The sequence below is a fragment of the Lotus japonicus genome, chromosome 4 (assembly GCF_012489685.1).
Source record: "Lotus japonicus ecotype B-129 chromosome 4, LjGifu_v1.2".
In the NCBI taxonomy this organism is placed as follows: domain Eukaryota; kingdom Viridiplantae; phylum Streptophyta; class Magnoliopsida; order Fabales; family Fabaceae; genus Lotus; species Lotus japonicus.
In genome coordinates this window covers 51,651,204-51,662,407 of record NC_080044.1, presented here as the reverse complement: position 1 = coordinate 51,662,407, position 11,204 = coordinate 51,651,204, and the positions used below count along the sequence as shown (strand labels likewise).

The 11,204-nt window shown below is 37.8% G+C and overlaps 2 protein-coding genes and 1 pseudogene across 2 annotated transcripts; 1 reads left to right on the top strand and 2 right to left on the bottom strand.

Moving 5' to 3' along the window:
- Positions 1-1,766: 1,766 nt before the first annotated feature.
- On the bottom strand, positions 1,767-2,375 carry LOC130712921 (uncharacterized). Its single transcript, XM_057562733.1, has one exon. It carries the CDS (start codon positions 2,373-2,375, stop codon positions 1,767-1,769), a length of 609 nt encoding a protein of 202 aa, XP_057418716.1.
- Positions 2,376-4,908: 2,533 nt separating this feature from the next.
- Positions 4,909-9,459, bottom strand: LOC130713733 (uncharacterized). The gene is made up of 2 exons (XM_057563530.1): positions 8,666-9,459; positions 4,909-5,665 (listed from the first exon to the last, which is right to left on the bottom strand). Exons 1-2 carry the CDS (start codon positions 9,362-9,364, stop codon positions 5,036-5,038), a joined length of 1,329 nt encoding a protein of 442 aa, XP_057419513.1. The 5' UTR covers positions 9,365-9,459; the 3' UTR covers positions 4,909-5,035.
- A 198-nt stretch (positions 9,460-9,657) lies between these two features.
- LOC130712919 (phosphoenolpyruvate carboxylase kinase 1-like) lies at positions 9,658-10,628 on the top strand (annotated as a pseudogene).
- Positions 10,629-11,204: the final 576 nt, after the last annotated feature.

Here is an 11,204-nt window from a genome sequence, read left to right as displayed (position 1 = left end):
ACAGCAGCAGGTAGGCACTAGGGTTTGCTTGGGCTGAAGTAACAGATTGCAACAACAAATCTAAACTGAATCTCCAAGATATTGTTGCAAAATTCAAACGTAAAGATAGAAACCAATCTTTTAATAAAGATTGTTTCAACAAATAACAACCCACAAATCAAAACCCTTCTGGAACAGCTACTTGATCCTCAAGTAACTATAAAAACATATCTTCATAAAATCTTCAAGGGCCCACAAAATCAAACTTAAGCAAAGGACTAATGTCCTACCTTCACGAAATCAGATGCCACGGCATTTGCTTCGACAATCAGTTGTTTTTTGACAAAATGCATGACAAAATGTACCAACATTGCGTGTTGGTCAAACAATATCGTGTTCGTTTTAAGACTGTGCAACATGTTACGAAGGGGATCCTTGATTATGTTCATTTAGATGTGTGGGGACCTAGTAAAGAGGTCTCTATTGGTGGATCCCGGTACTTTGTAACTTTTATTGATGATTTTTCTCGGAAAGTTTGGGTGTATTTCATGAAGCATAAATCTGAAGTCTTTGAGAAGTTCAGATTGTGGAAGGCTGGGGTGGAAAATTACACAAGGATAAAAACCAAGTATCTACAATCAGACAACGAAACAGAATACACAGATGCAAAGTTCAAGAGGTTTTGTGAAGAACATTGTATTCAGAGGCATTATTGAGTAAAGAAAACACCACAACCGAATGATGTTACTGAGAGGATGAATCGATCTCTCACAGAGAATGCAAGGTGTCTTCGATTGCAGGAAGGACTTCCTATAGGTTTTTGGGCTGAGGCAATGAACGTGGCTTGCTATTTATTCAACAGGTCTCCAAGAGCTTCATTGGATAAAAAGGTTGCGGAGGAGGTGTGGATAGGTGAACCCATTAATTTAGAAAATTTGAGAATTTTTGGGTGTCCAACTTTTATGCATGTTTACAGTGATGAGCGATCCAAATTGGATCCCAAATCCAAGAAGTTTATTTTTCTTGGCTACACCAAGGGGGTGAAGGGGTTCAGATTGTGGGATCCAATCTTGAAGAAGGCAGTTCATAGCAGAGATGTTGTATTTGATGAGAAGTCTATGTTGAAGAAGGTGGATTCAGAAAAGGAGTCTACTTTAGTGGCTGACACTTCCACTGCTGGGAAGATTCAGGTTGCAGTTAAGCCATTAACAAAGAGTTCTATGCAGGTAGTACACGAGGAGCAATCCAGTTCAGGTTCTGATACTGAAACCGAAGGAGAACCAGTTGATTCAGGTTGAGCACATGAGTATAGTCTTGTGCGTGATAGAGAATCACGTCAGAAAAACCTTCAGTCAGATATGAGAACCACGCCAGAAAAACCTCCAGTCAGATATGTATTTGAAGAGATGACAGCTTATGCACTTCTTACTAGTTCTGGAGATCCGTCTACTTTCCGTGAGGCTATGTCTTGCCCAACGAAGGAGAAGTGGATGAGTGTTATGGTGGAGGAGATGGAATCCTTGAAGAAGAATCAGACTTGGGATCTAGTTTAACTTCCTAAAGGGACAAAGGGTCGAAAACAAGAAAAGAAACGAAAATAGAGCAATGGAAGCATACATATATCAAATCTGTCATATCATGTAGCGAGGTCAAGCACAACCTCGTTAATAAAACTAGCAAACACCTCGTTTTCCAACTCCAGAATCAATTGTTGTGTTTCTTCATCAGAGTCATTGTTCCATTCCTCACACTTGTCCATCTCCCAAATGTAAGCCCATCTTCTTTCTTTAAGAGATTGGTCTGAAATCATTAAGGCTTATAGGTGACTCCTTCTTCGAGACTACGGCTAAGAATGAAGCATTACACCCCCTTGGCCACACACCATTAGCATGAAAGTCATCCATCAATATTTTGACATCCTGTTGTAAAAGATACCAGAAGGACTTGATGAACTTGAAGTTGAACCCATCTGGACTTGGGCTTTTATCACCTTCACAATCCCAAACTACTTCCCTTATTTCCTCCATATCAAATCTAGCTGTAAGGAAGTCATTATCAGCAGAGGATTGTTGGCTAAAGGGCACCCCATCCATCCTTGGAGCCATCCACGTGTCTTTCTCAAATCTGCATTTGAAGAAATCATGTACATGCTCCTTGACTACAACCGGTTCCACTACCCAAGTTCCATTGTCAAACAAGCCAACTAGGGAATTTTTCTTTCGCCTCCATTTAATGATTGAGTGGAAATACCTCGTATTTGCATCCCCTTCCTTAACCCATCTAGACCGGAACTTTTGGTACAAAAGGGATTCGTTGAGTTTAGCTAGCCTCCAAAAATCAGATTGTAGGTTTTTCCTGAAGAGAGGGCCTTCTTGATTCACCTTCTTCCTCTGCATTTCTATCGAGACCTTCTAGCTTGAGAGCAATTTCTTTCCCTTGATGGTTCAAGTCACCAAACATTTCCAAGTTCCACTTTTTCATGCGAGCCTTAAGAACTTTCAATTTCTCCTTTAAGACAATGTAGGCTAGCCCATACTTCCTCCACAAACACTTTAAGCCTTGGGTCCTCAAGCCAACAATTGAGTGTACGGAAGGGTTTTGGTCCCCAATCATGATTTGAGATGCGAACAATGAGGGGGAAATGATCTGAGAGGTCTCGGTTCAGAATCCGTTGGTAGCTATTTAGCCACGCCCCCAACCAATCTGTAGAAACCAGAGCCCTGTCAAGGCGGCTCATGGCTTGGCCATTAGGGCGGAACCAGGTAAATCTCCTTCTCGTCAATGTATGTGTGCCAGCTCCAGGGAATTGATAAAATTATTGAATTCTTCCATGTCCCTTCAAGAGGTTTCAGGCCCAGAACCGGAAAAATGGCTAGTTCCCCGTCTCTTCTCCGCTTATCTAACAAAGTTTAAGTCGCCGATCTAGCACCATATTGAGGTACAACAAGAAAGATGTCCAAACTGTCAACTCCCACCATTGAGATCGCTTATCCTCCAGGTTGCAAGGGGCATACATATTAGTGATGACACATGGGATATCTCGTTCTTCCCATACTCCCCGAAGGCTCATGAAGTCGTTGCCAAATTAGCACTCCTCCAACTTGAACACACTTGACTGCAAAACGCAAAGTAACCCAGCCCCTCGGTTAACAGAAGGACAAAATCTCCAGTCAAAGTCTGAGTCGCTCCAGATGGCCTTGCAGAGATTAGAATCGATACTCTCTAGTTTGGTTTCCTAGAAGCAAGCAAATTCCACCCTCTCTTGGTTGATGAGATTTCAAATTAACCTCCATTTAATTTGATTTCCCAAGCCCCTAATGTTGTAGCTCAGAATAATCATGGATTATCTCCATTAACCTCATCCGCTTGGTCATTGTTGATGACCAAACCTTCAGCATCCCTTTGTTCCAAAGAAATAATTCTATCTATGACCTTGCGTTCATCTCCTCAGTAATAAACGCCCAATTCCTTGGCCAGTCCCCACAAATTTCTTGCTTCTGCCTCCAAATTATTCGCCCAGAACAGTCGATTGCAACTCATGATCTCAAAATCAGAGAGGGAAGAACTGAGACAATGAATTCGAAATCTAACCTTTCTCCTCTTTGCGGCTTGGCTTAAGCTTATGGGGTTTCTATTGACCAGTTACACAACTTGCTGCTCGTGAAAACTCTCCCTCGAAGAGCTTCTTACTTGCAACGCCCACTGTCCATCGTCATTAGTCATCGGGTCTCCAAGTTCTGTTACACGTGTTTGGCACCTGGTTCCCAAATCCTCCTTAACCATTAATGAAATATGTTCTGTAGAAATATGCATATCTAATTTTTATAATAATCGCCCAATAAATATTTTTTCAATTTTTGTTGTAGCTATTGTAGCCGCTTTTTATTTTTGTTGAAATATTAGTGAAAAATTTAACGGAAATGTGTGGAAGAAAATATAAGGACATGCATGCGAATATATTAAGGTTGAATAGGACATTAGGAAGACATTTTTTCATTTTCTCCTCAGCAATCTATTCACCACCAACCTTGACTTACGCTAGAGTGCATGGGCATGCTGTTGGAGAAGAAGATGGCTTCAATTGATGTGCACTGACATGATCTAACCGATTGGTTAGTGTGGACGCGTGAGGTAATCAGGTCATTGAGACATCAATTTTCCCTTCAAGGAGAAAGATCGACCGAATCACCATGACACACTATTTCATGAATTTGGGGATCTTGTCATTTACTAATGAATGTTAATTCTGCCTCACAATAGGAATGAGGTGAGATAAAGACCAAAAGAAGAGATGTGATCTAGACTAACAAAGGGGAAGGATTTTTTTTCACGAAGTGAACTTTGGAGAGATTGAATTCTCAACCAAAGAGATTCAAAGCCCGGTCATTTGAAAGTAAAGTGAACATGTGGTTTCTAACATCTACTCTCCTATATGAAGATCACAGAACCTAAAACTATCATGCAACCAACCGACACCACATGACTACTAGTGTCCTAGTTTGGGGATCATGTCTTTAACTCGTTCAACCATAAAAATACACCTAAATACAAATAATCATCTAAAGTACATAAGGAATATGCCGCCAACCCTGATAAGAACATATAAAAGAATAGGTTGCCAACCCTTTTAATGAGTTTGCCTATATATAATGATGAGATTAAGTCGTCTAATGATGATGTGATCTCTCATTTTAGTTGAGATTTAAAGTGCTTTTATGATGTAATTGATATTGAGCAATATAAGAAAGAGCTACGAAAGTTATAAAACGTATGTTCACTTGTATTCTAAAAGTGGAATGTGAAACATATTGTTTCCATCTCGGCCACCTATATGGTTTATTACGAGAACACCCGCGGATATATGCTAACTCTACATGCCTATCTAAGCAATGCATTAAGGGAAACATGCATGAAAAGAAAAACCATAACTAAAACCAAATTTATCTCTATTCCAAAATTTAGCCGCCCGCATCCCCAAGACAGGGATAAAGGGTCGAAAACAAAAAAAGAAACGAAAATAGAACAATAGAAGCATACATATATCAAATCTGTCATATCATGTAGCGAGGTCAAGCACAACCTCGTTAATCAAACTAGCAAACACCTCGTTTTCCAGCTCCAGAACCAATTGTTGTGTTTCTCCATCAGAGTAATTTTTCCATTCCTCGCACTTGTCCATCTCCCTAATGTAAACCCCTCTTCTTTCTTTCACTTCCCAACCCAAATACACTTCTTTGGGCTGCCCTCTTATCCAATCCTCAGCTACCTCGCAAAGTTGAAGCTTCTTCGAATGATCAATGTCGTTGTTATTATTATCATTCTCCCCTATGCTCTGCTTGAAGTAGTCAAATAGCAGGTTCTCTGCCTCAAAAATCAAACAATTGTAAGGAATTGAGGTTTTCATGAAGCTAACAAGGTCCCGGGCATTGTCATTAACGTTGTTTGAACATTTGTTTGCAGAATGGTTATTATTATGTAGTGCAATATCATCTAGTTCTGAACGTGCGATCCTTTTCTCTAAAGCCACAGGCTTCAGTGAAGATACACTTCTAAAATGTCGTCTCTTTTGCATATGCTTGTGTTTGGCTCCTGTGGAATTTAAATGGGGCTTCATCACTTGTTCATCTTCAAATGGGAAATCTAGCACAGATACTGGACTGAATTGTTCCTTCTCACATGGCCAATCCTGTTTCATCAGAGCAAATTACTTATTGATTTCCTGTTTGTTATTTTTTTGTCAATTGATTTTCTGTTTGAGAAAAAGAAATCAAAGTTTTCCTACTTAGACAAAACTTGCAAGTTTTGTCAGCCCACTTATTTTTTTTTATTGATTTAAGAAGAAAATAATAGGCCCATCACAAGCCCACTTATTAATCATTTCATAAGTGAATAATATTTCCACCTAAGATATGCTGAAGTTCAAGACAAAAAAAAGAAAGAAATGCTGAAGTTCAATGTTGATAGATCTTTTAAAGGAAGTCAGAGAATGAGCGGAATCAGTGGGGTTTTGTGAAATAATGAAAAGGAAATGCTCATTTTTTCCTCTAAAGCAATGGGTGTTCTTTGAGCTTATGATGTGAAAGTGCAAGCCGTTTGCATGCTTTGCTTTTCTGTCAATAATTTTGTATGCTAAATGAGAAAGCAAATTTGAAATTCATTTAAAATAATAAATTATGTAACCTTTTAAACTAATTTATTATGATTACTGATGCATGTATTAAAAAAATTACACTGTCAGTATATTAAAATTAAACTCATAAAATTGTCCCTTTTAAAAAAAAGTTATCCTTGTATAATATTTTACTGGACAAATTTATATAATTAATTATTTTACAAAAAGTATTTGAATTATTCCTGTTTTCTATATTCTCCACATTTTCCTTCTCTTTTTATTTTGTTCCCAATATAGCACTAATAATTTTCTACTTATTAAATAAAGAATATATTTTATGTTTTTATAATATTAAACGTACTTTTTTGTTATATGTTATAAATAAATAATTTTTGTGAGATGTATTGGAGAATATCGAAATCAAATAATACGAGTAAATATTGCAAGACAGTCCGGACTCCGGAGTCGTTCACGGATGTGTAACAGACTGTTATCAGATTCGGACCGGACCGGCCGGTTGAACCGGTCTGACCGTGAACCGGTAGCATGGCCGGTTCAAGTCACTGATCAGATCGGGCATGCAATCGCACCGTTACGAACCGGAGTGAACCGGCCGGTTTTACGAAAAACCGGTGACTCGGCCGGATTTGAATGAACCGGTGAGTTATTTAATGAGGAAAAGAAGAGGATTTTTTTGAAAGTTGAAAAGAAGAAGATGAAAATCTTGATTCTTTATCCCCATTCACATCAGATGAGAAGAAAAAATGAAGAAATTGGATTTTTTTCTCATCATTCACATTGTTTCTCAGTTCATACGTTTGTAGGAATTATTCTCTCTCTGTACTGTATGTAATGAAGAAGAAGGAAAAAGTGAGATCTGAATCTGGAACAACAGATCAAGGAAAGAGTTGTAGAGAAACATATTTTTAGATCTATTTTTCTGAGATTGTGAAGAGAGAGAGGGAGATGCACGTTTGCCAAAATGTGGCAGTAATATGAGGAGATTATGCTTTACAGCTGTAATGGCCGGTTCAAGTTCAAGTTTTCATTGAATATAATATCACTAACAAACAAAGGACAAGTCAAAATTATGTCAACAACACATATTAATTGGGCCAAAGTATACAAAATGAGACTTGGGCCTGTTACCATCTTCATACTATTAGGATTGTTTAAAAAAGAAATCTTGGACCAGCAACATATACGTAGAAACCAATAATATATAATACAAATATATATTAAAAAATCATAATACTTTATTCATAAATTATAAAAAATATATTTTATATACTAATAAATTCGATTGTTATTTGGATAAAATATTCAATTTTATAGAGTATGAATTTATTCAATAATATTATCTTATTATATTATACATTTTGAATATTTTGTAATGTACACCGAGTCAAACGGTTCAACCAGTGACCCAGTGGTTGAACCATTGACTCATTGACTCAGTGTCTCGACCGAGTCGATCACCGGTCCGAGTCTGATAACACTAGTAACAGTGTGAATACTGTGCCGGTGTCACAGTGTGTCCCTACCTAGCTTCGTCATGCTCAGAAATATTAGATGAAATCAGAAGCATCTTTCCCAAACTACCCCTATATTTGAATGGTGTCTGCATGCGACTGTGACCACTGTAGTGTCAGCCATTGCAGTGAATTTCAACGCCGCAGATGGCGCTTATGGCCACCATGGTAACTTTGAAACACTCACCCAAATTAATTGCAATGTACTCATTGCAGTGAATTCAGCGCCGCGGATGGAGTATAATGATAATGATTAAAAAAAAAACATATTGAAGCAAAAAAGGAATTCACAAAAGTCCAATAATCAAACAATGAATTTCTTCCTTATGTTTCCTTATGTAAAATAAAAAAAGAATATAATGGTTTCAAAAACAAAAGAGTGAATATAAGAAAATAATAAATGTTCTTCAAAACTTTGTAAGCCATTTTCTATAAATAACATTAATTTTTTAAGCGATCTTTTGAAACTATTTTTTCTTAACTAAAAAATAATAATTTTAAAAACCAAAGATCCTCAAAATACCCCCTAAACAGTTTTCTCGGATCTCACTAGTTTAATGTGTTATAATTTTTTTTATTTAATCTCATTCTAGTATATTTATAAAAAATTAATTAGCGATTTTATGAAATTTCTAACTAAATTATCACAAATATCACAATTCTAAGATTGGGTTTAAATAGGTTATGGGGTAAGTTAGACCACCTATTTAATATAATTGTGATGGTTAATATAAAATTTACACTAATACTACTATTCAATTATATTGTCTCACATCTTTCCAATGTACCAAAAAAATTATATTATGTCACATATGAACAATAGTCATTCATTTTTTATTTTTACTAGAATATATATATATATATATATATATATATATATATATATATATATAATCTGATTTTGCAGAAATTAATTGAGTGTATTAGTTAATACTCCGTGGTTAACTAGTATAATTAGTATGATTCATTTTATGTGTCTCTCAAGCTGTACGTGGTTTCATCCAAAAAATCATAAAGATAGTTGGAAAAAAAAAAAACTAACCATGGTTTTGATTCCTTCTATCTTATGGCGTGGCGCATCCTCTTCCTCTTTGGCGTCATTTTCCGTGGAGCTATCACAAAAAGTGAAATCGCTCTCCCCCCAGCTATCATTATTACTACCACTACCTGAACTCGTGGTGGCAGTGAGCGTTGTCGTCGTGGTCTCCTCATCCAACGACGTCGTTTTGTGATAATCCCGTTCCTTCAGTAGTAGCTCGCGAAATGAACATCTCTTTGAGACACCTCCGCTTCCGTCTTCCTTCGCCGCCGCTTTTCTCCAGAAGCTTCTGCTCAACAGCCTCCTCGAGAAGCTTCTAGAAAGAGCAACACCACCTTTCTTCACTTTGTTCTCACTCTTTTGCTTCATTGGCAGTGACTTTATTGCGTTTATCACAACTTCAGAAGCTCTCTGAAGAGCTAACGACATGGTTGAAGAAGAAGAAGAATTGGATTGTTGTCGAGGAAGCGTGTTCCTCTTCTTGCGTTGGAGCTTCGGATCTCTAGAGAATCCAACGGTGGTGCAGCATTGTCGGCGCGGCAACGATTTGAAACCGCTAGATGAACACGAGCTCAGATCGTCCCTCAGATAGTCCTTCAGCAAAAGTGGAGAAGGACGTTTGGTGATTTTTACAAGTGAAGAATGATCACAAAAGGTTTTGCTACAACTAGGAGCCATATTAGAAGAGAAAGCTTGTAGCATGTAGAAAGAGAGAGAAGAAAGCAATTATGCAAATGTGTGTATGGTGAAGAACTATAGGTACACGAAGTGGTTATATATATTGTTGGAGAGCGTAATAGAGTTGAAAGAAGGAAGAAGGTTCGAAAGGGAAGATCTCATATCTCAAGATAGTCCGTGAGATAAAAATACTACTACTTGAGAAGAGAGTGAACTGAAAGATACTGGCCAGGATCGAAAATATCAACGTGAGAACTCTGAGGGAGAGCAAAGAAGAAGAAGCTTGGAAGGTTCTAAGATTGTAATCCTAGTGCGTGATGAAATTTGAATCTCAATATATTATTGATGGTAAATACTACCATACCACAATTGTATCATATCTTAGTGACTTGGACCAATTAAAAAACGTTTTACTGTAAGTTTTGACTTTTTATTTTATTTTTTAAAAAATATCTAAAAATATAAAAAAAATAGAAAATTGATAATTAAAATTGTCAGCTTGGGTTAAGTTAACCTAGTGTGGTTAACATTAATGAGGATTTTGAATTTCAACATTAAGGAGATGATAGGAAAATTGAGATTATTGAAGTTTCCAGAAGAGGGAAAATAGAGAGAGTTAGGGTTCATCATCTGGGCTGTTGTTGATCGTCGGCGGCGGCCCCATCCCGGAGGTTGAGGTTGCTAGCCTAATGAAGCAGCTTCTTGAAGCCATCACGCATTGTCACCGGCTCGGCGTCGCGCACCATGATGTGAAGACGGATAATGTTTTGTTTGGTGCCGGTGGAGATCTGAAACTGGCGGATTTTGGTTCGGCGGAGTGGTTTGGTGACGGGAGGAGGATGAGTGGGGTGGTTGGGACGCCGTATTACGTCGCGCCGGAGGTTTTGATGGGGAGGGAGTATGGAGAGAAAGTGGATGTGTGGAGCTGTGGAGTGATTTTGTACATAATGTTGAGCGGGACGCCGCCGTTTCGGAGATTTTTGAGGCGGTTATTAGGGGGAATCTGAGGTTTCCTTTAGAATCTTCCGGAATGTTTCTCCTGCTGCTAAGGATCTCTTAAGGAAGATGATTTACAGGGACCCTTCTAACAGAATCTCTGCAGAACAAGCATTGAGTATGTTCTTGTTACTTTCAATTGAGATTTTGATTTTTGTGTGGTTAATTTCAATGGGGTTTTGATTCTGATTCTTGTGGATTTTGATTTTCTGGGCACCCTTGGTTCTTGAGTGCTGGTGATACTGCTAGTGTGACTTTAGAAAATGTGGAGGGTTTTACCGGAAGGAAATAGAGACATGACCTGAAGCTACATGTAGCTAGTTTTGGCCCTTTTGGTCTGTGTTGGAGGCAGAGGAAACAGAGGAGGTTGTTGTAAATGCTGGTGATGCGGTGCAAGTAGATTTTGCTGTTTCTTTTCTTGTGTTTTTAGGTTTAGGAAGGTGAAGACTCTTAGATATGAGTTTGAGAGGGTCTTTGTCTTTTGGGGTTTTTCTTCTATCTTCTTTGTTTGGTTTTCATCTTTTCTTCATGTAAAGGAACATGGGAACTGAGAAGTGAGAGGGGTGAAAAATCTGAATGGCTTCAAATCTCCTTCATAATAGAAGAGAAGAGTTTGATGCTTTCAATTTAGCTTTTGTGAATATGCAAATAAATTTTGGATTTGAGTGTGTCTAACTCCATGGTATGTAACATGATTTGAGTGATCATCATGCTGGTTAAGATGATATATTGACATTGTTAGAAAGGCATTGTATGTGTATGCCAAATTTTTATGCTTCAGACATGGTTAAATGCCCTTTGGTTGGCCTTTTTGAGTTATCTAATTTTATATGGTACCCCTTTAAAAAGAGTTCAAATACTCCTTTCA

Excerpts from the sequence above, each read along its gene's own strand:
- LOC130712921 (XM_057562733.1), bottom strand. The coding sequence starts at position 2,375 with ATGCAGAGGAAGAAGGTGAATCAAGAAGGCCCTCTCTTCAGGAAAAAC.
- LOC130713733 (XM_057563530.1), bottom strand. The coding sequence starts at position 9,364 with ATGCTACAAGCTTTCTCTTCTAATATGGCTCCTAGTTGTAGCAAAACC. Across the intron at positions 5,666-8,665 it reads TAGAAGGAATCAAAACCATG|GATTGGCCATGTGAGAAGGA; the intron begins GTTAGTTTTTTT and ends CTGATGAAACAG.